General features: G+C 40.8%; 2 protein-coding genes across 2 annotated transcripts; both read left to right on the plus strand.

Annotated features, from left to right (window-relative positions):
- The first annotated feature begins 1055 nt into the window (after positions 1 to 1055).
- LOC137868999 (glutamic acid-rich protein-like) lies at positions 1056 to 10926 on the plus strand. The gene is made up of 6 exons (XM_068706074.1): positions 1056 to 1219; positions 3214 to 3355; positions 4524 to 4950; positions 5942 to 6184; positions 6353 to 6591; positions 7569 to 10926. Exons 2-6 carry the CDS (start codon positions 3222 to 3224, stop codon positions 9628 to 9630), a joined length of 3105 nt encoding a protein of 1034 aa, XP_068562175.1. The 5' UTR covers positions 1056 to 1219; positions 3214 to 3221; the 3' UTR covers positions 9631 to 10926.
- A 4709-nt stretch (positions 10927 to 15635) lies between these two features.
- tdgf1 (teratocarcinoma-derived growth factor 1) lies at positions 15636 to 20924 on the plus strand. The gene is made up of 6 exons (XM_068705515.1): positions 15636 to 15725; positions 15841 to 15896; positions 16699 to 16926; positions 18028 to 18142; positions 18224 to 18333; positions 19510 to 20924. Exons 1-6 carry the CDS (start codon positions 15703 to 15705, stop codon positions 19614 to 19616), a joined length of 639 nt encoding a protein of 212 aa, XP_068561616.1. The 5' UTR covers positions 15636 to 15702; the 3' UTR covers positions 19617 to 20924.
- The last annotated feature ends 6000 nt before the right edge of the window (positions 20925 to 26924 follow it).

The raw sequence follows: 26924 nt of genomic DNA on the forward strand, positions 1-26924 counted from the left end.
CAATTGTCCCATCATCAGGTGAATGATTCGAGCTCAGTGGATTCAGAGGTATTATTAATTTTGCCCAGAAGCTGACATTTAGACCGCATGAAGGAATTCACAACAATGCATCTTTGGTGATCTGATCACAAATGGACAGCTCTGGAAAGGTGTGAATGCACCCAAGACGCATTGAAGTCCGATTACTCAGATCACATTCGGAGGGGGTCTGGGCCGCATATGGCCACGATCTTTTAGCAGTGGTTACGCGAATGTGTCCCATGCCACATTGCGGGACCGCATTCTCAACTGATGTCTTCTACTATTAATGGAAGTACGTACTAATTTGTGCGCCAATGGAGTCATATTGGTTCTTAACATGCATAATCACGACATTTGAAAATAGAGATATATTATGAGTGCATCATACATCTTGGGCAATTTGGGTTGCCTGGAACACGCCAAGGAATAGACCAACTCCATGGGAGTTGTAGTTTTCTCCTTCAGTTTTTATGTCCAAAGATTTGTCTCTGACCCTTGGTGAGTTTCATGTCAATCCAAACCTTGAAGTGCTCCAACTGTCAGTCACCTAAACGTGTTTATGAGAACAACCTTTACTGTAGGAGCCCTGGATGCCAACAACGCTATGCCAAGAACTGCTTTACAATCTTCATACTGATTGGCTGGTTGCCAGAGGGAGGGTCATCCGGAGGCGGAGCTTCTACTTGGACCCTTGTCAGTATATATGTCACTGCTGTGTTTCAACATGCAGAATGCCTCTGGTTAGCACACTGCACTGGTCTCTGATGGGCTCAGACAGGCTTACAGCTAACATGTTTGTTGATGTTGTTGTGGCACCTGTTTAATAAAGATTGATTTCACTTGTGTTTTCATCCAATTCAAGTGGCTTCTCTGCATTTCCAGGCTGCTCATGTTTGTCATGGCCTCACCCTGCCTCACACTAAAATTAGCGCTGCAGCTCTGGATCTTTTAACGTATGATGTAAAAATAGCAGAGAGGGAAGTCTGCTCACCACACAGCAGATATACAGGGCAGACTGAGTGTAAGCTGATTAAAGTGCACTGCAAAAACAGACTGAGGACAGATAGATAGACAGGCAGGCAGACAGATAGACAGAGAGATAGACAGGCAGTTCACCTTAATGTAAACTTACTTACTGGTCACAGCAGCGGATGTAAACAGACAGACCTTGAGAGAGAAACAGACAGAAAGACATCAGGTAAGTCGGTTTTATGATTTCTCTGAATTTATTGAACTTATAACTTCACATATATATATATAATTATTTGATTTTTTTTATTGTGTAAATTTCAACAGTGCTGGTGGTGTTGGGAGGAGTTCTAGTTATAGTAGTGTTTCTAGTAGTGTTTTTGTTTTTGAAGGAGGTTTGTTAGCAATCTTTGTGCTAAGCTAGGGCTAGGCTAAACTCTGTTGAGGAACTGCTCTATAATTTGCAAGCTGAGGGTCATGTGAGTGACAAGAAGACTGCCCGTTTGAAAATGCAAACAATCTGGAGGTGTAAAGTTAGAAAGAAGTGAGTATACCAGAACTCTGTAGTCCGCTCCATATCTTTGCATCCTATAGGCCAGCGGCTCGAGGCTACATTAGCTGCCGCTAACAAAACACATCTGAATCTCCGACCCAACCGTCATTAGTCGAGTTGCATTGTGGGTAATGTAAATGCCATGTTTTGAGAAGGAAGAAGAATGTTTGGGATTAAAAAGACATCTTTAGTTCTGTCATTTTAAGTATTTTATGCTGAAATCCTAACTGTCAAACATTTTTATGAAATGAAACTAAGTCAACCCTCGAGCCACCGAGTCTTTCTGCTAAGCTAAACTAAACACAGAAATCTGGACATTAACCACACTGCTTTTATGAATGGAACGTTCCAATAGTTCCGAATATTAGCTTCTTGGGTGACTTTTCCAGAGTCAGATAAGAAGATGGATATTAGCTTGATCTCTGTGAGTTCAGTACAGATAGAGGTCCAGGGCATGTTTGGCCTAGCTTAACACAATTTAGGGGAAGCTGCTAACTTGCGCCTAAAAAGATAAAGGAAATCCACCATCCAACAACTCTGATTATTCGTAAAAGATTGTGTATCCCAGGAGCAGGGCTACACTCGTATCCATATTTTTAAGAAACACTTCAGATGTTGAGGTCACTGTTATTTGAGTCTCAGCACTTCAGGGGTCTTCTTCATGATCATATGCAGAGGCCTGAGGCATGAGCTCATTTCCTAAATTTGAGTCACAGTTATTTGGATAACTCAGCCTCATTATCAACACAGACACTGCTAAGTCCCAGAGTCCATCTTCCAGACAGGCAGGGATTTAAGACTTTGACCTCAATTTTACACAGAGTTCTCTGTAACACCATCACTTTTTTATCTTTGCATGGTAAAACAATTGAGAGCAGAAAGTGTATTGTTGGTGTGTTCAAAGACATCCTTACATCAAGAGATTTAAGTCAAACAACAAACAACCAAATGCATTTTTACAACAGCCATGTTTGTCTTTTTCTGACTAAATATTGACAAAATCATTAAATTGTATATTTAAATGTAAATGAAAATGGTTTATTAAATGTAGATGTTTCATCACAAGTCAATTGAGTTGGCAGAAATTTGAAAGTTAAATAATTATGTAGTGGTGCACTGCAGAATTTAAGTTTAAAACATAAAAGAAATACTAACATGAAGAGAATGTGAATTGCTTACAGTGTTGACATTATGTCAAAGACATCTTGTGTTGCAGAGATATCTGAAATGAGCATGCTAACCAGATAGATATTGTTTGTGGCGTTTTCCAAGATCTCACACATTGCACATTTAAACATGTTAAACCCACCAGTAGTAACAGCATCTCCATCTTTGCAGACTCGGCGCTGTGGTGTTTTATTGGTGTTGTTGGTCCTTGAAGTACATTGCTGACCTGTGTTTAATTATAGAGTGACGCCTGTTGTGTTGTGTCACAGTTTGACCAGTCGGTCTTCAACAAGACACCGACTGCACTGAGAACTGGACCCACACTGGATTAATTCATTCATCTATCTTTCTTGTTTTGTATGTATCATATGTCTGGTGGTTTTTCCCCAGCACTTGAACGAGACAGCCATAGAGAGAAGTGACACTGTAGAAATGCAACATAACACCACGAGTGACACGTTCGTTGTTGTTTCTGATGTTTGTTGCTTGTGTGTGTCTTATAGTCAACAGGATGTTGTCAAAAAAGGATGCAAAGAACTCCTTCAGCAACGGGCCGCTAAGAGACCAATGGGAGCAGAAAGCTCAGAGCGTGGCAGACCAGTGCAAACAGGAAGCCGAATGGAAGAAGAAAAGTTCCTTCAAAGAGTGAGGATATGTGATGTTTTTTTTGTATCACAATACTGATCAAGTTTAGCATCATACAAAATGAATCTCACCTCACAGTAAAGAGCTTGAAAATATTGCTAAACTGTGGACACAATCACATTAAAAACTGCTCTTGAACTGACTGTAAGATTCTCAGGTTTTTGCTGTTGTCACCTGCAACTGGTGAGTTCACACTACAAGACTTTCAAAGTCATCAGCTCGCTGCACTGTTGAAACCGCTGGTTTTGTAATTGGGAGTTTTGAAGTCATTGTGGTTTTCACACTACATGACTGGGGACAGGGAGTCAATGATGTTATACCATACATGCGACAGGATTGTTTGTTCAAGCAATCCGCGGAACTTCCCTTGTAGTGATGCTTGTTTGATGTTGTCACCGGCACAGGCGTTCACAGAAAACCCTGTTTCCACCAAACTTTTGTGCAACATACACAGTCATGTTCCTATTGATACAGTTTTCAACTCTCATTGGCTGAAGCTCCCCGACAGGTCAATATATTTACTAGATATCTGCGTCTGCAATGCTTCTGCGAGTGTCTCGGCTAGCGTCTTTGAACAGTTCACAAATGGCGTTTAAGCGCAGATTTACAAGCGCCGAGCAAACGCCAATTTGCCTCTGATCTGGGTCTTTTTTCTGGGAGTTCCAAAAACTGTTTGCAGATGGGAAATCAGGCCTAAAATCTTTTGTTTGAAGTAGGCACTACTGACTGAATAATGGAGCTAATTGAGGGGAAACACTACCTAAATGGCTGATTTCAGGTGGAAAAAGCATGTTCATCTTCTAGCACCATAGACTAGGCACAATCTATTCAGTTTTCAGATCCAGAAACATGTTGTCCATCATAATTCAATGGAAATGCTCTTTGATGTGGCCCATACTTGAATAAATATACACATAGACAACTGTGGTGCCGCTACAGAAGCATTGCATTCACTGCGTAGAATCAAGACACTTGTTCGGTCAATCACTGCTCTATATATATATATATATATATATATATATATATATATATATATATATATATATAATACACACAGGCAGGTCTAATATGACGGCCTTGGTCCAATGGCCATCACTACGTGTTCTCTCATTATGACAATATATGAGTTGATTTCATATGTTTCTTTGTTCGTTTTTTGAATGTGCAGATCTTTCTCAAAGTGGAATTATCACTGGTCACTCGTTTCCAATGGAGACTTCAAGAAGCTCACCACCAGCACAGATGAAGCGGAAAACAACAAGCCGAAAATCAAATTCAAAGTCGTCGCCCCTCCTCCCAAACCCAAATACCAGCCTGCTCCTCCTCCGCCTCCTCCCAAGAAAGCAGCTTCGCCCAAACTTCGCAGGCCAAAACGTAAAGTTGAAGTGGATGTGTTTAGGCTGTGCTGGAAAGACTCCTGGATGAGCCTGAAGCCTCCCAAGTATCTTTACCTGAAGGCCAAAGAGACAAAAACCAAAATCCCAGGGTTCACAACCATAGAGCTGGCAAACAACAAGGAGTACAAACCAAAGGAGTACGGATCGAAGGCCGAATGGGCGTCTCCTGCTGATGAATGGAGTGACTCCTGGAAACAGGTACCAGGACTGACATAAACTGATGACTTTGTATTAATAGACACTAAAACTAATACCATTGGTCACATTTTAGTCATATTATGGGCAAAGTGTGTGAGTCATGGCTGGTGCTGGGAAGTTTGAGTGTTTTTTTTCTAAGTATTGACTAAGTTATGAGTATTTGGTGTTGCTCAACCTTTAGGCCAAAAGAGTTAAGGGAATACTAATGTCGCATTTCCACTGCTTTGACTTGAATCGCTTGGAACCGTTCTTTGTTATTTTCCATTGGTAAAAGTTGTGGATAGTACCTGGTATCTGCTTTTTTCTTTGGTATCACCTCAATCAAGTTTCGAAGCTAACTGTACTATTGGTGAGAATCATCACTAGAGCCTCACGGCTTGGCTATTTTTTTAAATCTAAGTTGAGTGGAAAAAAATGTGCGGCTAAAAACGGTGGATTTGTGCAGGATGTCCCGTGTCACGCGTGACACGGGACATCTTGCACAAATCCACCTCAACTTAGATTTTAAAAAATAGCCAAGCCGTGGTTAGTTGACAAATTACAGACGTTTCTCTGCTTGGTCACCAACGAAAGGATCCAGCAAGAGAAAACAAGAGAACGCACTGTGTCTGTGTCGCGTTGAAGATGATGTCCCAGCAGTTTCATGGAACGTCACTATGACAATTAGTTAAGAATACCGCCTACCTTGAGGGGGTACTCTCTGCAGAGGAAAAAGTACCTGTATCAGGAGTTCAGTCGAGCCAATCTGACAGAATGTTGGTGCGTATAAACTAGTCTGCGTGGTTTTGTCAGAAGTTGGCTGAGAACCTGTGGCAGCTGAGCAGGTGCGTTTGTCCCGTCCATCTATCAATCAATCATTCCACATCTGTCTCACGCTGATTCATCCATGACCTCCCCAGATCACAAGAATAGAGACAACTGGTCAATAGGTGCAAAATGACCAAGCAACACTTTGTTAACCATCTTTTGTCTTCATTGTTCCACTGTCCAGGTGAAGAGTCCTGCCCAGTTGGAGCGCTCTGAGGAGAAACAATTCCAGTGGGAGATTTTGTTTGAAAGAAAATGGCATTGCAAAACTGAGATAGACGTCTTTTCTCTTCCTGTCTGGGCCGGTACTTGGAAATTCATAAACTTTGCCTTCAGCCAGGAAAAGAAGGAATGGGATCGTATCTGGCCTGATTACCAACAAAACCTCAGCAACAAGTTTGATGAAGTACAACAACTAGAGGAACAGGTGGGGATTGAAATCAGTTGTTTTCTTGTTCTTTTTTTCCTTTTCAAATGTGTTGGCCATTATAAGAAAAAAACACAGATTTACATGTCAGGTTAGATGCTTCATGATCGCTGAACAACCAGGACACCCATTTAGTTATTAAAAATGTGTGTTGTGATCTTCAAATAGGAGGAGCTCTCAGACTGGGAGGATTCATGGAAAATGTCCGGTACTGAGCTTGAACCAAAAGACATCGCAAAGGACGAGACGCCAAATGCAAGCTCTGAAACCACAGAACTGATGAGGATCAACAATGTTTTCATGCCCGGATGGAGTGACTCCTGTCTGCTCTCTGCTGCTCCTCTGGAGGAAGAAGAAGAACGGCACAAGAACTGGAGCTTCTGCTGGGGATTCAGGCTGCAGACCAGGTGTGTTGGTGTTGGTTGTCCCAATGACCGTAACAATAATCCTCCACTTTAACCAATAGATGTTGTTAGGGCAAATTCCTGAAATGCACCGTGGAAGGTTACGTGTTCTTCACACCTACTTCACACTAGCAGGCCACTATACTGGTGCACATCAAAGCTGGTCAATTCTAAACATTGTTTTCAAGTCTCGGTAGCTCTTAAAAGTTAAATCATATTGAATAGTGAAGCCATTCACTGCAACCATTGAACTTTCCCACATTTGTTTGAAGTACTTTTACATAGTTGAGTTGGAGCTAACGGTTCAGCTGCTAATAGCTTCTAAACAAGACACAATTTAAACAAGTGTGTTTGGTTGTCTTCAGGTTGTCGCAGTGGACATTTAAAGTTAAACTTTTCTCAACTTGATACTACAGCCAACCTGGTCTCACTCCCAATGTGTCAAGTACCAATACTTGGTCAGTGACCTTCGCCTTATGATAGTGACGCAACGAGGCACCCTTTAGCATCTGAAAGAGCACTGGGCTTTTAACTAACTCCAATGTAAACCCATCTTCATCATTATTAGACAGTCAGAGCAACTGGCGTAGTATAAAGAGCAAGAAAGTCAGCATAGGATGGACCGATCAAACAAACAAAGAACTTTCAACCAGGAAACCACTGTTGGTGTCCTGTGTCAACATAAAAGTGCTCGTTGTACAGAGGGAACTAGAAAAAGTGCAATGTTTGCACTTGCAGTAAAAAAATGAATTAGCATGAAATAGAAATACTCAAATATAGTACAAGATTGTATTAAAATGAACTCGTATATACAGTATAAGATATATATATATATATATATATATATATATATATATATATATAGAATCCAAAAGTTCTTTCTCGCTCCTGCAGTTTTTAGACTCAAAGTACTCAATTGTTGTTCCATCCATCAAACTGATTTGCTCAAATTAAAACCCAAACTACGACTATATCCACAGGTGGTGCCAGGCTTCGCTGCAGTCTCATCATCAACACAGCGCCATGCTGACTAAGAGACGTAAAGACTCAAACCTCCTCCTCACGTCACAGCTGGACGATGAGATCACAGATAGCACAGAATGGACGGAGGCCTGGAGGACTCCTAGAGGATGGATCAAACCAGAGGAGGACGAACTGGACGAGATGATGAGTGACACAGAGGAGGAGGAGGATGAAGGAGTGGACAATGACGAGGATGGAGAAGCAGATGAGGAGGAGGATGAAGGAGTAGATGAGGAGGAGGAGGAAGATGTTGGCAAAAATGAGAAGGACAAAGAAGAAGACAAGGAAGAGATGGATGTAGAACTACAGGTGAAAGAGGACAAAGAAAATAACAAGAAGGAGGTTGAAGAAGATAAGGAGGATGATGAAGGGGTAGATGAGGAGGAGGAGGAGGAGGAGGAGGAGGAGGAGGAGGAGGAGAAGGAGGATGAAGAAGTAGACAGCGAGGAGGACAAAAAAGAACATGTAGAGGAAAACGAAGCAGTAAACAAAAAGAACAAAGATGATAAAGTACGTAAGGAGGAGGAGGAGGAAGAAGATCCAGAGGAAGAGGAAAGTGAGGAGGAAGATGAAGAGGGGGATGACAAAGAAGAAGACAAGCATAAGAAGGAGGAGGAGGAGGAGGAGGAAGAGGAGGAGAAAGAAGTCAAGAACAGGAATAACGACAATGAAATGCATAAGGAGGATGCAGATGACGAGGATGGAGAACATAAGGAGGCAAGGGACAAACAAGCACACAAGGAGGAGGAGGACAAAAACACAAACCCAAATGGGGTGGAGGATAAAGATGAAGAGGACGAAAAATCAGATAAGGAGGACAAAGATGAGGAACGAGACAAGGAGGACAAGGAAGAAGAATATGAGGAGGAGGACACAGACGCAATAGAAAAAGGTAAAATGGACGAAGTAGATAAGGAGGGGGAGGAAAAAGATGAAGACGTGGATGATAAGGACAAAGAAGCAGACGAGGAGGAGGAGGAGGAGGAGGAGGAGGAGGAGGAGGAGGAGGAAGAGGAAGAGGAGGAGGACGAAGAGGATGACAAGATGGATGAAAAGGAAGAGTTACACAAAGTAGAAGTGAAAGAAGTAGACAAAGAGGAGGAACAGGAGGACGGAGAGGTTGACGAGAATGAGGGCAAAGTTGTCAGAGAGATGAAACATGAAGTGGATGAAGATGAGAATAGTGTAGATACAGGGGGGAAGGATGAGGAGGAAGAGGAGAACAAGGAGGATGAAGAGGACAAAGACCAGGAGAAAGACTTTGAAAATACAGAAGTGGATGAGGATGAGGAGGACGAAGAAGTAGACGAGAAGGAGGAAAAAGTAGCCAGGGAGGTGAAAAATGAAGTAGAGGACGAGGATGGTGTGGATACAGGGGAGGAGGATGAAGAGGCAGAAGAAGAGGAGGACGAGGAAGATAAAGAGGATGAAGCAGACCAGGAGAAAGAGGTACACAATAATGAAGTGGATGAAGAAGTAGACGAGGAGGAGGAGACGGACAAAGGGGATGCTGAAGCAGAGGAGACGGTGCTCAAAGAAGAGGAGGAAGACGGCCGCGAGGACGCAGACAAGAAAGAGGAGAAAGACAACAAGGGAGACAAAGTAAAGAAACGCATCAAACGCAAACCTGATGTCCCACTCCATCTGCAGTTCCATAAACTGAACACCTCCTTCTCCTCCTGGAAGCAGTCGTGGATGGTGGCGGTGGCTCACAGAGAAGGAGATGAGTATGATGAGGAGGAGGAGGAGGAGGAGGAGGTAGAGGAGTGGAAGGCTTGGAGAGAGTCGTGGAGGATTTGTCGCTGGAAGAAGCCGGACGAGGACGAGGTAGTATGTTTCTCCACCGAGCACCGGAGTCAGAGATGCATGGGACTGAAGCACAAAGAAGACGGTATGCCAAACAGTGAATGGACTCTCAGCTGGAAGATGACCAAGACTGCGGCAAAGGATGCAGACACTGAAGAGGAGGAGGAGGAAGAAGCAGAAGAAGAAGAAGAAGAAGAAGAAGAGGAAAGCTGAAAATTCTGAAAATTGATGATATGAGAAGTACATTGAGATTTTTTTTCAAATGTTGGAGCCCAAAGAAGTTAAAGTTACGGTATTACAACCTTAATACTTTTGGTTCTGAATCTCTTCAATTGTGTCCATATAATCATAGGCTATACAGCATGATGTTCATTTAGTAAATGATGGTCCATTTAGAGTCAAATAGACCCTAAAGCAGGGTATGCTTTAGGGCGGTGCTACCTTGTGATTGACGGGTCGCTACCACTACAAGAACCATATATGGCATCACTACTCCTCAGTCCAAATATGGTCACTTCAGTTCAATGGTTGCAAAAAACAAGATGGCGACAAATGCCAACCTCGAGGCTTTAAAACCGTAGTCCACCAACCAATGTGCGACAAGAGGAGAACAAAGCTTCTTATATTAGATTCCTTTGACTTTATTTTTACAAACAGTCGCCAGCCCACGGTTTGTGTGCTTCATAGCTAGTAACTAGAGCACACTAGGGCCCGTCATACAAGCGTGCATTGGGGCCCGTTGTAACTACCAAACACCACTGGACGTACGGGTGTTCCACATGAGGATAACCCGCCGTTATTGGTCAACGTCATCTAGGACGCGGCTCCAGCCTGAGAGAGTCCGGAGGGAGCCGGAGATTCCGGAGGAATGTGCATGTGTTTTCTACTTCAAAGGGCAGCCCTAAAGACTTTGGATCAGTTCTGCAATAACTGTTTTCACATGGTTTTAGCAACAAAACCAGGGAGATTGTCTTCAGTTTTAGTGCCTAGCATTAAGCAGCCTAGCATTAGCCTAGCCTAGTCTAGCATTAATTCTTGTAGTCTCGCACTTTTGTAACTTTCCTTTATTGCTAGAAAGCTAAATGTTTGTGCCACTTGTGGCTGGCTTCAAGAGTGAGTCAATCCCCATAGACCTCCATGTTGAAATGCCTTTGAAAGCAGAGATAAACATGTTTACATGCTAAATACAGCAAATGCAAACACGAGGTTGTGACAGTGTGGCAATATGAAGCACTTTAAGAGAGATATATTGAAGAAGAATGTGTCAAAATATGTAGAAAGTGTAATGTTAGACAAAGTAATGTTCAGCGGCGGAGTTGTGAAAGAGGATGCGGAGATCAGTGTTACCAGTTTGTAAAATGCTGTGTATCTTTACCACTTTAAAAAGATAATGTGTAAATATGTCACCACATTTAATAAAGTTATGAATCGTATTTTTAAGGGACTAAAGTCAGGAAGCCAAATGTTTAATGATTAATAAAGTGGTTTCAAAGAACCAGCTCAACATTTTGCATGAAGCATTTTCAAATTTTTTTTCTGACAGTGAGACGACTAGATGAATATCAATGTTATGTCTGTGAGCTGGAGTCAGGCTGTGCTTAGCCTAGCTTAGCATAAAGACCGAAAGCAGGGGGAAACAAACAACAGTGAGCGCAGAGGGAGGATGAATATACCGTTGTTCGGCGAGAAATAGTTCCAGCATGTAACTCCCCTTTACACACCAAATGTAGTTTCTTCTGTATCTGTGGGGATTAAACAATCAATATAAAGTATGTTATAATGCATGTTAGAGGTGGTATTTGGTGCTTCGTAGGGGCGACTGTGGCTCAGGAGAAAGAGCGGGTCATCCTTAAATCCCTGTCTCCTCCTGTCAGCATTTCAAAGTGTCCTTGAGCTAAATACTGAACCTCAGGTTGCTTCACAGCAGCCCACTGCTCCTAAATGCTTAGAATGAGTTAATTAAATCCAGAGGTCAAACTGCATGAATGTACCTGTATGTGATGATTAAATTAAGTTTGCTTGATTTTGTGACTGTAATGAAACACGGGAGCCTCTAAAGGGGGCTAGCAGAGCCCCTAATTTCTCAAAACTAATGCTAAATTGTTGTCTGTTCAGTCAACCGATGCTGAAAATTTATTTTGAAGCGATAGGTAAATTAAATCCAGTGAACTGTTTTTTATGAATCAGCCACCAGATGGAGACACAGACCCAGCGTAGTCCATCTAAATAATGAAAAGGGATGTAACAAATAAATCGAAATATAGTCACTTTACTGCAAAGTCTCATTCAATCATTTTTATCCCCAAATAAAATAATTATGTTCTTTAGCTTGTTGACATCCGACATTCTGAGAAATGGCAGGTATTAAATCTAAATCTAATACAGCATAAAACAAACTGAGTCAAATGTATTTTGAAGAGATGTGGCTCGTAGGACTATAATGTGCATTTCTTTGTATTTAGGATATTATTATGATAACTATGTTTTTTTCATTCCATTAAGAGTCCTTCTTGTTGGGCCATGTTTATGAGCGCCTGGTTTTATTTTTTTAATGGAGCAGCAAACTTGAAAAGATACATAATTGGCGTGAGGGACAGGGGGTCTTCCTCCTGAAAAAAAAAGATTAACAAAAAAAGAAAAAGTCCTACACTTTTAAGTAACGTAGATTTTTAGATTGGGATCATTTTTAAAATCCAGCATTCTCTTGCAATACTTTACCGACCCTTACTGTGAGCTAAATTGCACGTTTGTTATCTGTGATTGACAGCCAAAGCATGCTGTGACAAACGATCAGCAACGGGTTTGACTCAAAGGGTGGTTTCAAAAAATGTAGGGTTTCTGAATAGTAAAATGATTATCGATATAGGCAGCTTAAACCTAATCACAGGATTGGGGACTTATTGATGAAAAAGTGGGGTAGCAAAACCATAACTTTGCTCCATTGTCTTCAGGCGCCTATGGCCGCGATATTACACTTTACTAAAACTATTTATTAGAAATGTTTTTTACATCTTTAGTAAATAAGATCAATTTCATTCAGAAATGTACCTTTTTCCCCTGATCTTTTAAAGCCTACATGGTTTTTATATGCATTGATTAATTTCATTTTTAGAGGCTAACTAACATGTCTTAGGCGAGTTTCCGTTATGTTGATTCTAGCTCTTAGACGAGACTGAAACTTGTATATGTAAATATGTATCTGAGTCTTATGTCACTGTGTTATAAAAACAGAAGAAAAAACAGCGCTACAAACCAATATCTGATACTCTTATGAAAATGATCAATGATTGGAGGTTAGAGTTTTGGAGTTCATGATCTAAAATAGGGCTCTAATAGTTTGGAAGATTTGCCGAAAGTCAGTGCTGTGATTCAGCTTCAGTGGCCACCAGCAGTCAAGAAAGGAGACATCCACCGCGTCTCTTTGCATCATCACATGAAGTTAAAGCTGTGCTTTCACATATCTGCGTCTTCCTCTCCCCCTCTGTGTCTTGCAGCGGTCTGGCAGCTTTCACATGCAGATTTCCTGTTGTGTTCGGGTCCGGTTTTCCCTCCTGCTGCTGACTCTCCTGCTGTGTATTAGCATGAGATCAGACTGCATTGTGATGCTGCGCAGATTACAAAATACCCATTTCCACCTCTTGATTGTGCCTCTGTGGTCAGAGCAGGGACAGATTAACCCGGGCTGAATGGAGGGGAGGAGGGGTTTCTTCTGGTTTTACTCCAAAAAAAACACAAAGTCTAAGGATCCAGAAAAAACCCTCCTCGAAAAAAAGAAATTCTACAATTCAACAATTGTCTGAAAAAAGGTTTATCTTTGCTAACTCATCTATCCTCAACACACTGATGAAGCTGCTGCTCACTCAGCTCAGGATGAATCAACACAATCAGGAAAACTCTGGCACATTTACTGACTTTATTCTGTGACTGGTTTATTACATTTAAGAAACAAATAAAGCATTTATAAAAAAGGAAGAGGAAGAAAGAGGAATACTAAAGGCAAGTAATTCATCATTAATAAGCAGAACAGATTGAAAAGGGTGAAAAATTAACCCCCAAGATTATAGAGTGTCCTTCCCTCTCTTGATTAAATTGAATATTTCTTTGCAGCGTCAATCCACGTAGAAAGAAGTTACATTTTCCCTCAAGAACCAAAAACCACAATCTGGTACTGATCCGGCAAAGACAGAGATGTGGTTTCGATATGATTTATTTAAATGCCTTTAATGGTGCTTTTTAAAAATGTTGAAAGACGTGTTGAGAATACAGTTGAGTTATTACAAGCGTTAAACAACCCTAATATGTCTGATATTGGTGTCTGGGTGTGAGATGAGGTACAGTGTATAATACAATAAGGTACACATTAATGTCAATTGAGTCTATGAAGACATCTGGAAGGCATTTAGAAAAACTGGGTCCTGTTTAACTCAAGCCTACCTGGCAGTAGAGGTGAACACACTCTGCTATTTATAGAAACATATGTTGTATTTAATGGAGGTAGATGTTCAGATGTGTTTGTGTGAGTTATATTTGATTGGAACATTTCTTTCATGGAAATAAGAAAACAAGTCTCTTAGACACCTGGTCTCTATTTCTTTAGAATTAATACCACATTTATTCCAAAATATGAATAGAGGGCAAAAATAGAATATTATTTCTCCAAAAAATGCCCTTTTTATGCTCCAAGGAATGAAATTCTGCCAGAGAAGTACCGGCCCTTTATTTATTCAGTTAAATTAAATTTCACTGAGACTAAAATGCAGGAATCAGTCTTTTTAACTGTGTTGTTTGTAACAGTAGAGAGATGTAATGAGGGGAAAGTATAATATACAGTGTAATGTTATGGGACAGTGTTAAAGCAGATGTGAAAGATATGTAATTAAAACAAATGAAGTACAAAGGTTTGTGTTATTGTCCGCAGTGGAAAAGAAGGGACTTGCTGGATGACTCTGGGTCATTAACATGTGAAGGCATGTGATGGGAGAGTGAGGGCATTATACATGTGTATGAAGAGGGGGGGGGGGGGGGGGGGGGGGACATTGGAGGTGCAAGCTGGGATAGAGGGAGAGTCCCTATAGATATATACGTATACCAAACTACAACAACTAGAATACAAAATACAAACACAAGATAATAAACCTCATATATTAGACGTGATAAGTATTCAGAGATCACAGAACATGATGTGTGTTGTCTCCTCTCATCTGAGGAAAAGACTACAGAACTTTTGTGAGGCCTGTTATTTAATTTTGTATATGTTAGTTCACAGCATTACACACACACTTCACTTTCTTCGTCTAGAGATACAATCACACTGAATTGAAGGCAGTGACTTCTGCATTGTTGTCCAGTGACCAATTACGGATCATTTTACAGTCTTTTATTATTTAACAAACTAAAGGTTTGCAAGTTCCTTCATGTTTCCTTCAAATGATCTTATTTCTTCAGCAAAATAAAAGATTTTCTGAAAAGTTAATTGTTGCTGTTTTCCTTAGCTTTTGCTGATTAATTTTGTAATTTGAACATTTGCAAAAATGTTATATGTGAGTTCCTTTTTTTGTCACTTTGTCATAGACATTATTACACAATTAACAATTCCATTGGGGGGAAAAATAGATCACAATCAAATGAAATATAAAATACAGGTAAATTTAATTAAATATAAAAAATAAGGCATCTAAATAAACTAACAAAACAATATCATTAAAACCCAATACAGCTTTATATATTCAGCTTTTTAGTGTGGCATAAGGGCTACAATTTAACTAGACAAATATTAATAACACCTGACATATCTATGCAAAATCATCCAACTGCAAGTAGAAGGTGCATCACAAAGTGTGTTATTTTCATTATTATTGTCACATTCCTTTTACTTTTGGGAGAGTTTCCTCTGTTGTTGATTCCACCTGAACACGTCAGACACACGGAAACAGAGAGCGATCGGGAGTAGGCGGGGCTCCCCCCCCCCCCCCCTGTATGAGAGTCACCTGGAGAGACTGGAGGCTTCAGATAAACTAACAGAAGCCACTGATCGCTGATTCACGTGAGTCCTGTCTGTCTCTACCGGAGTTGGACACCGGGGACAAGGACGTTATCTGTGGACACTTTCACTTTCTTCTGACTTGTTTGGGAAAGAAACACAGACTCTCGGTTTTTTGGAAATTATTTTGATACCCATTTGTGTTCGGAACGTTTTTTAGTTTTGTTAATCCAGGTGCAGAGTTGAGCTGAGACGGTGAACGAACAACTTCCGAGTTTGTTGGATTTCTCTCTCTCTCCGGTATAATGAGTTGGATGCAACTGATCAGGTTCGTGTGAATATATTGAATTACTTTTTATTTATTATTTATTTAAACTATGTTTACTAACATACAATGTTTTTTTTATTTATTTTAAGTTATTTGTTTTTTGCATTATTTTCAGGATGGTGCTCTGTGCAGCGACCTGTCTCCACTCTGCTGCTGCTCTGCCTGCTGCAGGTCTGTGCAACACACGTGTACACACACACACACACACACACACACACACACACACACACACACACTCTATTATGTGCTCGGTGCTGATTTATTTTATGTGGAAGAAACTATGAGTTATTTTAAAGATTTGTTAATGCCAAAAAATAAATCTGATAAGTACAGTGAAGTCTGTTAAAACCGAAACACTGTCTCGAGCAGAGCCTCTGAATTGAACCAAATTAAAGTCAAACCCTAAGTATTAATTACATTGGAAAACACATCATACATCATTTAGGTTTTATTATCTTTTGAATTTGGGATCATGTTGGTCAAATTAAGTCTTTAATTTGAATTTGATAAACTTTGCCTCTTTACCATCGGCTGGCGTAAAGTCAGTAAGCCTGACTTTATGTTTTGGAGTAAAACATAGAGCACAAATATGTGAGTTTAAAGGACCATAACAATGTTTACTGCAGATCATTTATCATCCCATTCCAACTTAATGCTCACTGGTGGATTTCACAATTAAAGCGGATGTCTGATCATCGATTTACTCGCTGTGCAGAAATGGAAATATACAAAGAATCAATTGAAATTAGGCAAACACAACATCAGTCAGCTATGAATTATAGTATGTGTGATTTGTCTACTAATACAGAGAGTAAAAGAGAGGGAGTGGAAGACCATGATCCATTATAATATAATGGTTTGTGGGATCCCCCCCCCCCCTCTTCTTGACATCATATGTTGGAAGAAGATGTGTCATCACATGATGAGGATTTTCTGGAGAAAATCTGAATTTGTTCCCTTTTATCTTTCTCAGGCTGTGAAGGAGACAACTGCAGCAGAGGCCACCAGACCCCCTCTTCGTCCCCATCCTCCTCCTCCTCCTCTCCTTTATCACCCTCTTTATCTTCTTCCGTGGTGGTGAAATCCCAGCAGCCCTCCCAGGACTTCCTGGGCCAGTTTACCCAGGTGAGCTCGCCAAACAGCGGGGACCGTAAACACCGCGACGCCAGCGCCGTCCTGCCCTTCATCGGCCTCACGGGCAGTAAGTTCACACTTCACCTCTGTATGCACAGATGGAGGCGGTCAGCCCCAAAAACTAATGAAGAAGAGAGCCACATGACCCAAAACAGACTGACTTGGGGTGTATGCACTGCATAAAAGAATGTTACAAAAAAAATAACAAGCTTGTACATAAATTAGTAAATGCAACAACTTTCCCATCTTTTACACCTTGTTTTAAGAAAATAAGATTTAATGGTCTAAAATGATGGTTTTGATCATTTAGACTCTAAATGATCAAAACCATCATGAGATTTGTATTTGCAGTATGTATCAAAGGCAGTGAATGGAACTTTTATACTTTATTGCAAGAGCACACAGTTTGAATTTCTGATTGCTGATGTAGCGATAATATTTATTTCCAACAATGGATTCAGATAAAATATTTAAATTAATATCCACAACACAATATAATGTCACATTCATTATAACAAAACTATAAAAAGTCAGATTGATTTTTTAATTCTTCGTGAATTGCTTTCTAAAATTCTGTGGGATAAAATGTCTGTCTCTTAGAACTAAAGTCTCTAAAATGAGAAGTTGTGACGGACTGACCAACGAGGCTGTTGCCAGTTAGTTTTAGTGTTTCTCTGTTAATTTCAGACGTTTGTTCAGACTCTCAGTGTGTGTCTGCTGATGTGAAGCAGAGGACAGGAATGTGCTGCCAGATGGAGACTCTGGTTTATCTCACAGGCGCAGATACAGGCAGGGAGAGGCTCAACCTGAGGTCTGAGGGCCCTGCGGTGGCCTTCAGCTGGTCTCACTGCTCTCTGGACTGTAGCAGACACAATAAGACTGGTCAACAAATAAAATCAAAAAAACATATAGACTATAGTTAAATTAGAAAAAGAATAAAAACTGATCAACAACCGGAATAAGGGGGAGAAGCTAAAAACAAGTAAATTAATAATATAAAGAAAAGAATCCTGAAATATGGAAGCTTCCATTTGAGTTGGATCCGGGTTTGACGCTGCAGGCTGGAGCTAACTGAAGCAGAGGATGTGTTGAGTGGTTTATTTGAAGAAAATGGTCAAATTGTTTGAGGTGCTGTCGGTTGGAACTCAAACATCCTTTCTCCCTGCAGGTGCTGAGCAGAGTCGTAGCTGCTGTAAGAACGGAGGAACCTGTATCCTGGGCAGCTTCTGCGCCTGCCCTCCGTTCTTCGCGGGGAGGAGCTGCGAGTACGACCAACGCATCAGGTAGGCGATGCTCTAAATCACCATCACACAGCTATTGTTTCCTTAGTTTAGTTGTTACATATTTTGCCTGTCTGCCTGTAGGAGCTGTGGTTCCATTCCTCACGGCGAATGGGTTCAGAAAGGATGCTCCTACTGTCGCTGCGGTTACGGCGTTTTGCACTGCTTCCCCGACGTCTTCCATAAAGACTGTGGTAAGATGCACACACATCTGCACTTTTCTGTTGTTACCTGGATCAATCATTTTCCATCAGTTTTGAGGCTGTGTTGAAGGGTTGGAACGTTTTTTTTTTGTTAGCATGTGGTGACATGCAGATTCTGCTTATAAAAACATGCTTCCCCGTGGTGCGTTCATGGACGTGCACAGACCAAGTCATTCACTCATGTGAAGATAGTTAGTATTTATCCATGCTGCCCACTCTAAGGCGGTGATGTTTTTCACTTGAATGAACAGCAAAGGTGTAGACGACGGCCGACATTCAAAAGCAGCGTCGTTCACACTTTTCACCCCAAACGAAAAAAAACAACAACCCGGGTGTTCACGGTAAACTCCCACTGAGTGTAAACGCACCTCTGAAGGAGGACGAGCCCCGCCCACTCATTTACAGTTCCAAGGTTTTCATTCCGAAATGCAAAATTCCCCCACGACCGTCGGCTCCTACGCAAACATCCTACAATGAGGACACGTTACTTCCACATTAAGCTGTACCAAGCAGCAGCAGATGCTAATAGCTTTTTTGAACCTGTTTTTTGCCTCTTAGGCTGCATTCGGATGTTCTAACCCTCTGTTTGGCTGAGCTTGTTAGGGCTGTATGCTGCTTGACAAGAAGATCTGCAAACACTATTTGGGCGTTCTGGAAAAACAAGTTTGTCATATTTGTTAATCATAATTTGATTTGTAATTATATTAATTTCCTACGCTGGAATTTTATTTAAAAACTATTATCTATTCGTAAAGATCAGGATTCTGTCAATTAATTAATTTTTTAGAAGGGTCAGTGCATCAGTAATACACAGCCAATGACAAAGCATTTTACACTTTTGAGTTACATCATCATATTTATCATAATGTATTATTTACTACAATTGCAAAACTTTGGTGTATACCCATGCCTACATATTATACAGTGTTTCCCATGGGGTTCTTTACAGTGAATAGCATGTATCTCAGGAACTAAAGGGATGCATGTTAACACAACATGAAATGAACCCTATTGAGGTAAAGTGCAGCAAAAGGAAGTACAAAAATAGATGCAATGTAGACAGGTAACCTTAAAAACCTTTAATACTAAAAACAAAATGAAGCACTGAAAAACAAACAATAGTAGCCTGAATGCTATAAACACCTTTTCTGTCTCTCTATTCCCCAGATGACTCGGAGGAGGTACAATGGTATCGTTCGTCAGCTGTTGGTACAGTTCGGCCTGGCTGTTTCCTGTATCTGGTGCTGCTTCCTCCCCTGCTTCTCCTCCTCTGATGTTTAAAAAAAAAAAAATGGATTCTGGACACCTCCACTAGGATTCATGTGAAACACTGAGCTGTGAACTATGCAAGAATTCTCAAGCTGTTTCATCAGAACTAAAGATCGGTTTCCAAACATCGTCTTACTACAGAATATCTGGATTTTAAACCCATGAGTTACACTGTGTTCTGTTTTAGGGGGACCCTCTGCAGTGCTGTGGTTCAGGGGGACCCTCTGCGATGTAGTAGTTTAGGGGGACCCTCTGCAATGTAGTGGTTTAGGGGGACCCTCTGCAATGTAGTGGTTTATGGGGACATATAGATGGTCCTCTGCACTAAACTGAGCTGTATATTGCCTCGTCCCGTTCAGACTTCAACACATCTGAAAGATGAGCCCATGAAATGTGAGGGGATCTTTTTGAGGACTAAAGGTTGAAAGTACTTGAACCGTATCATTGGACCAACTATAACATTTTCAAGAATTCAGTAAACTGTTTCTTCAAACAAGGAAAGTTGCAGTTGCATCTGAACTAATACCAGTTTTCTCCTTGCTGGTCTTGTCTCAAGAGATGCTTAGCAATGTGTGTAGATATCTTTAAAATACGTCAATCCGCTTGCAGATTAGAACATTTCAGGCTTCTGGTTTATAACTTGTCAGCTTCACACATCAATTCATGACTGTGTCTCTTTTAACAGTTTAACAGTGAATGCAGCAGCGACTAAAGTCCAAACTCTGCGTCTTTAAACCTTTCTGTTCGGTGAGACGTCGTCCGTGTGTCTATGGTGTCTCGAAGAACAAAGTGTATATGAAGGAAGCTGTACATAAGATTTTTATGAAAATAGTTTTTTTTGTAATTCTAGTCTCTGTAGCTTAATGTGATTTTTAGTTTTTTTTCCTTTTGTAAAAGAAGACATTTTCTTGTTTTTAAATTTGTCTTCTGCTTGTTTGCACAAATTGTGAGTCGATGTGACATTTTGTCATGCTTGTTATGTGTTTATGAAATTGTTTAACACAATGCCAATGACATTAAAACAAATGTGACAGTGGGAGTAACATGAAAGTGAACTTTTTAATATTAAATAAATCACTAGGTTTAAATGAGCAAATCCTGTTTCAAAGTAAGGGTTCATTGTTAATTTTCTTTATTTTTAAACAATCTTTCCCAAGGGAGTGAGTTGTAATTTTCTCTCTCAGTTATCTGCAGGTATTTTCAGTGGGAGCTCTGCCCGTTTCTTATCTCCAGAGTTTATTGATGAGGTTCGTATTGATTATCAGCTGTTCTCTTATCTTAAACAAACACATCAGCTGTTGTTCTGCAGGCTGTCGGCCTGCCAGCTGCTTCAGTTCACAGCTCTGAAATTAACCGGCAGAATAAAAGTAATTTGTTAAAATGAATTAGCTCAAAGGATTGTTATTGCATGTTGTTATCTCATGTTAATGCTTTCTCCAGTATTTCTAACACTGTACTGTTGAATCTAGAAACATGGTGACACCACTAAAAAGAAGCTCCTCCAAAGGGTCGCCTGGTAAATGTGAGGGGTCATGAGGTGATCAATAAGGTAGGAAAGAGGAAAAAGTTCGGCTTTCATATTTGAATATGTGTTGTTATTCAAGTTAAACCAAGTGAGAAGTTTAGCAGGGAAGTATCTCTTTAGTGGAACAACTCACGGAAATCTGAAACTAGGCACTGCCTCATTGAGGCTACATACAAAATGGTTGACAACCTCTGTTTTAATCTTAATGTGTTCTTTTTTGATAAGTAAAGGTGCTATTTTTAAAATGTTAAATCTTACAGTTGAAGTAATGAGTAATTATATCTGTCAAATAAATGTGAAGTAAAAAGTACAATATTTCCCTGTGAAATGTAGTAGATGAAAAGTATAAAGTTACATTAAATGGAAATACTCAATTAAAGTACAAGTACCTCAAACCTACTTGTGTAAATGTACTTAAGACCCTTTCCCATTGGACAAAAACCCCACTAATATCTGGCTTTTCTCTTCAGTGGGGAAAGTTACAGTCTGTTTATTCCCGGGACAAATGACTCAGAAGTCACAGGTATTTATCGCCTCCCGCTCCGATTGGCAGTGGTCGTAACATGACATCTGGGTGGACTCGCTAACTTTCCGATGTAATGATATGTTACGCGTGTTGAGTTGAATATATAATAAATAAAATCAATAGGGATTTGGACAATTATTGTAATTAATTTACTCCTCAAAGTCACTAGACTCTGAGTCAGACAACAGTAATTTTACCGTGGTGATCTAGGAACATACTTAATTCAAACTCGACAAACAAAATGAAACTCATCAAAACTGCTTCGGTTACTCTTTCCGCTGATCACCAATTCTGGTGTGATTGAAATAAACCCTTAATTCACTGAGTAAGATGTGAAAAGAAACAGCCTCATCAAAGCCACAACATTCCATTGACAGAAACAGTAATTTTATCACACTGATCATTGTAAAACACAATTAAATTCACACGCGAAAGAAATAAAATAAAACCAGTGGAAGTCCTTCAACTGTTCAAAAAAAATCACCAACTCCGTGTTGAAAATTTGAAAGAGTGACTGAATAAGTAACTAATGTAAAACATAAATTCCTGTTGATCCTTTTTCCGATACGTTGGTGGCACCAGAAGTCTTCCTACGTTTTAGCATATATGTTTGCTTAGGGGGAAACAAAGCACTAGTAGCTACGCTACTGAAGAAGAGTACAAGGAACGAGGGAGCGGAAGAGGGTAACAAGAGGAGGAAATGTGGATGCATGTCAGGGCTTTTATCAAAGAAAATATTTTTTTTTCCTCAGTTGAATCCCTCAGTAATCAGACTGTATAGCCTATTCTTTTGTTATCCATATAACAACTTGTTTAAAGGCAGCGTTCTGATTGGACAGACAACATCTCTAAAGAACAAGCGGAAAATGTGATTTAACCCTGCACAGTGTCCGCTGCCTCCCGAATGTTCTGTTTGCCGATCTCCTCAGGAGGAGGTTAACGGATCGGAGGGGATTTAAGGAGCTGCAGGTGGATACGGAGGAGCTTCCGGAGTCTGTGCAGAGGAGGAGCAGCAGGAGACGGGTGCAGATTTAAAGGGATTATAGGGAATGTGAATCAGAGGAGAACAGTTCAATGATTTTATCCCACGTCCTCCATGTCGTCCCACTGCGACACCCTCATCTCCTCATGCTTCATCTATCAGCACACTAATGAACCCAGAGAGAGAGAGAGAGAGAGAGAGAGAGAGAGAGAGGAAAAAGCACAAAGCACAACGTTCCATCGTCAGACTGCAACTCCAACTCCATCTGCTGCAGCTCAGAGAGGTGAATTACACCATAGTTCCAGTGTTGAGCAAAGCAAATAAACTGGCAGAGAGAGAGAGAGAAAGCTAAGAGATAAATATAATGAGGAGGAAACTGTGTGTGAGTGAGTGTTTCTTATCTCTCCAGGTTCCTCAAACAACTTCACTAGCTGATAGCAGCAATCAGAGAGAACACACTGCAGATATCTGCCAGTACGCACACACACACACACACACACACACACACACACACACACACACACACACACACACACACGTATTTTAAGCCTTCCTGACATTGTGTCAAGCATACACCTTTAAAGTCATCTACAAGTAATTATAACCTTAACTCTGATTCCAAGTGTTATCTCTCAAATGTCCTCAAACTCCTCACAAAAGGCAGTAAAAAAACACACACACACACACACACACACACACACACACATGTTTTTCTAGCGTTTGTTTTGGTGAGCAGCCCCAATCGCTCATCAGTGTCACTTGGCCCAGGCAGCCAATCAAACCAAGCAAAAGACGCACTTTATTACTTTACTTTTGATGCCCGTAGATGGGGTATAAAAGGACAATGGCAAATGTACATTGATATCAGTGTTTTTTATTCACCATGAACTACATATGTTTTTCATGACATATTTTTTATACATTTGATAGGCTGGTTGCACAAACACTTCCGCTTATCAGCGATCCCGCCTGCCTTTTCAAAATAACCTTCCGTCTTCACAGAAAACTCAGTTAGGTTTAGGCAACAAAGCTACTTAGTTAGGTTTAGGAAAAGTTTGTGAAATACATAGTTAGGTGTATGAAAAGTTCGTAGCTTGTATGCAAGTTACGGGACAAAAACATAAAAGTTAACTTCTCGTGTCACACAGGGATCAAACAGCGGTCTCCCAGCTGAAAAATCTCTCCCGCCATTAGTTGGAGCCATGTTTTAGCAGTCTGTATACCTCTTTGTTCATGATCACACGGCTAACATATAGAACAATTTTGTGGGATATCTACTGAATTCACAGCACATTATTTTTCATATAGGTATAGCTACGAATGCTGGATGACACCAGCCTGAAATAGTAGACGCATAGAAAATGGCTGGACCTGGGATATCACTAGCTACCTCTGCCAGGAAAACTCATTTAATCAAAAACCCCTATTGTAAACCCCTAATGCTCCCCATAGGGGGTCTGTGGCAGTCTGTATAGCCCGCACCATAAGACCTAACCTTCGTTTCTCTTACGCTGTATGCTTTGTAGGTACCCAATGCATGTTTTACACAAACGGCAAATACTGTCATGTCACCCGGTGTATTGAGCTCTCTATTGTATAGTCTCACCTGTTATGTCTCGTTTCACTATAACCACCGCCCCTTGTAAAAAAATTCTACAGCTAGAGAATGTTTGAAATACATACATGACCAGCGGAACTGTCCCTTAATGACATCCTGCTTTATTAACCCCTCCCCCCACACGCCAGACATGCTACTGTCAGCTGTTTTAATCTCTGTCGTGCTGTTCAGCGGTTTGGATGGATTTGAATAAGTCCTCGGTGTGTTCTTGTGTGTGTGACATGATATCAAAGTCTTGTCATGCCTTCCATCTGACTCGCCCGTTTAGGGTTGTTGCCAGCAGCCGCAAGAAGTCACACATAGAAACGTGATTCTCACACACACACACACACACACACACACACACACACACACACACACACACACACACACACGCACACACACACACACACTTCACTGGAATACACGATGAAATAATGTGAATACTTCTTTTGATCATTTGCACATGTTAAAAGTACTATTCAGAGGTTTTTATCACAAAGGTGAGAAGTACATTTATGTACACTGTGTAGAACTCAACAGAAGATGAGTTCATGCTGACTACAAATTCCAATAAAATTACCTGAAACAAAACAGTACAGGTGCTCTATTAGTTCCCACCTCGGTTTTTTAACTCCATCATGTTTCAGTTCATCGTGTCATGTAGTTAAATGTAATTTTTGTGTTTTGAGTAAGGTATTATTTACCAATTTGGAAAGTATTACTTTTTAAACCAACATGTTCACAAACTTAGCTTTTTGTCTGAACAGTAACATTCAGGCCCCGATCACATCAAAACGTGTTGCTAGAAACAGAGCAGATTTTAGACGCGCTTAGATGTTAAAACATTCTCAATTGTTCGTCACTATTGGCACGGAGTTGCTCGATTTAATTGGCCCAGAGTTGCTAGATTTGATTGGCCCAGGCAGCCAATCAAATCAACAAAGAGGCATGCTTTACTACCTAACCACTTTCTTCCAGTTTTGATGCCGGCAAAGGTTGATATAAGCTGTTTTTACTTACAATGTATTACATATCTTTTTCCCTCCTCCTCATCCAACAGCAAGAGCTTGACGTCTGCTTGATTACATTTTTTACCGTTATTTACATTTGATCGTCTGGTTGCCCGACACGCTTTGCACAAGAGGCATTTTTGAAGCGGCCGCTCCTGTTGCGACGTGTCTTGGTGCGATCGGGGCCTCAGCGTGTTTTCAGCTGTTACTTAGTCAAGTTACAGTTATGAGATACTATACCATAATTTAAACATATATAATATTAATAATAATATAAATATTTATGGGGATGGGCTTCCACGGCAGAGTGTGAAAGAACACACAAACACGGGCCATGTGTGCATCAGGTCATTGCTATGACATTAGGTGATAATGCTATTAGGGTGCATTAGTAACTCTGGGAACACACTCGGTGTGTGTCACCACTGTGACATTAACAGTCAGCTTATCTCCAGCAGCTGTGGTGTTAATGAGACAGAGAGGGAGAGAGAGAGAGAGAGGGCGGGGGGGTAGAGAAAATAGCAGTAATGCAATTCAAACCATGTCCATGGCAATTGTCAGACAAATACAACAAAAGCAAAGCATTTTTGGGAGGACCATTCATGGATCCTTTTGGGCATAATCATCTTGCATAGGTATCGACTGAGTCTCGGCAGCACCATCTAGGCTACACAAGACAGTGTCCTCCTTTACAAGATCACCCAAGATGTCCCACCAACTGTCGAGGAAGAAGAGAGTCCTTACTCTACCAGATCAGAAACGGATCGCTTCCTAGAACAGCAACAAGCTGTTGGTTCTGTCCTGGCCGAGGAGAGAAATAAATGGTCCCCCATGCCACAATAATCACATACCACCATTCCAGAAACTTTTTTTGCCCCACTGAGCACTTTAACCGATGCACTTAATGGAGACTAACACCAGATTCTCCTCTGTTTCAGATTTTTGTTCAGGACTGAAAAATAAGGAGAGTGACAGCATCCTGGCAAAGGTGACAAAGGACAAGATACAAAGAGATTCAGGGAGCGGTATGACAGGCATTTACTGCCCATTGTTTCCGATGACTCATTATTCCGAAACCACATTCGTCAGAAAAATGTCCCATTGGACCGGAAATCCCATTTGTCCGACAGCCCCTTTATCCCAAAAACAAACGGCCATTGTTCCGCAGGCCCATTACAAACTCAACGTCAACATCAAACACATGGCTCATGGCTAATTATGAGGCAGAATGTCAACAAAAAAGCCAATTTTCTTTTCTTATTACGGTGAAGGCATGACCGGCCCCAATTAGCTAGAGCTTCCTTTGGGTTGACTTAGTTGGATACAAGCATGAGGAGCGAGATTGGTTAGGTTAGGAATATCAGAGTAAGCCAATCAGAGGCAGATGATGCCTTCATTATAGAGGGAAAAACTATTGTGACTCGGAGGGTCCCATGACGTCATTCTCATAGTAACATTACCATGCCAAATCAAGTGTGTCGTGATAAATTCTTCCTACCCATCTCCCACCCTGTTTATATGGCCAGATTGTTAGCATGTCAGGTTATCTAGCTTTTCTAACTTAAGTGAATTGCGTATTACAACTTTACAGTAGTTCACTGTCCCCTTTGCTGCTGTAAGACTACCCGTTCCCCCGTTGGGGGAATAACAAAGGATTATTTTGTCTTAAA

The sequence above is a fragment of the Cebidichthys violaceus genome, unplaced genomic scaffold, assembly GCF_023349555.1.
Source record: "Cebidichthys violaceus isolate CVI_PGR_0920_01 unplaced genomic scaffold, fCebVio1.0.p SCAF_12, whole genome shotgun sequence".
In the NCBI taxonomy this organism is placed as follows: domain Eukaryota; kingdom Metazoa; phylum Chordata; class Actinopteri; order Perciformes; family Stichaeidae; genus Cebidichthys; species Cebidichthys violaceus.

What these genes read in the sequence shown, in the direction of transcription:
- LOC137868999 (XM_068706074.1), top strand. Translation starts at nt 3,222, where the DNA reads ATGTTGTCAAAAAAGGATGCAAAGAACTCCTTCAGCAACGGGCCGCTA. An exon ending in GGAGTGACTCCTGGAAACAG is followed by an intron (nt 4,951 to 5,941) that starts GTACCAGGACTG and finishes TCCACTGTCCAG; the next exon opens with GTGAAGAGTCCTGCCCAGTT. An exon ending in TACAACAACTAGAGGAACAG is followed by an intron (nt 6,185 to 6,352) that starts GTGGGGATTGAA and finishes ATCTTCAAATAG; the next exon opens with GAGGAGCTCTCAGACTGGGA.
- tdgf1 (XM_068705515.1), top strand. Translation starts at nt 15,703, where the DNA reads ATGAGTTGGATGCAACTGATCAG. An exon ending in AGTTGGATGCAACTGATCAG is followed by an intron (nt 15,726 to 15,840) that starts GTTCGTGTGAAT and finishes CATTATTTTCAG; the next exon opens with GATGGTGCTCTGTGCAGCGA. An exon ending in CTTCATCGGCCTCACGGGCA is followed by an intron (nt 16,927 to 18,027) that starts GTAAGTTCACAC and finishes TTCTCCCTGCAG; the next exon opens with GTGCTGAGCAGAGTCGTAGC.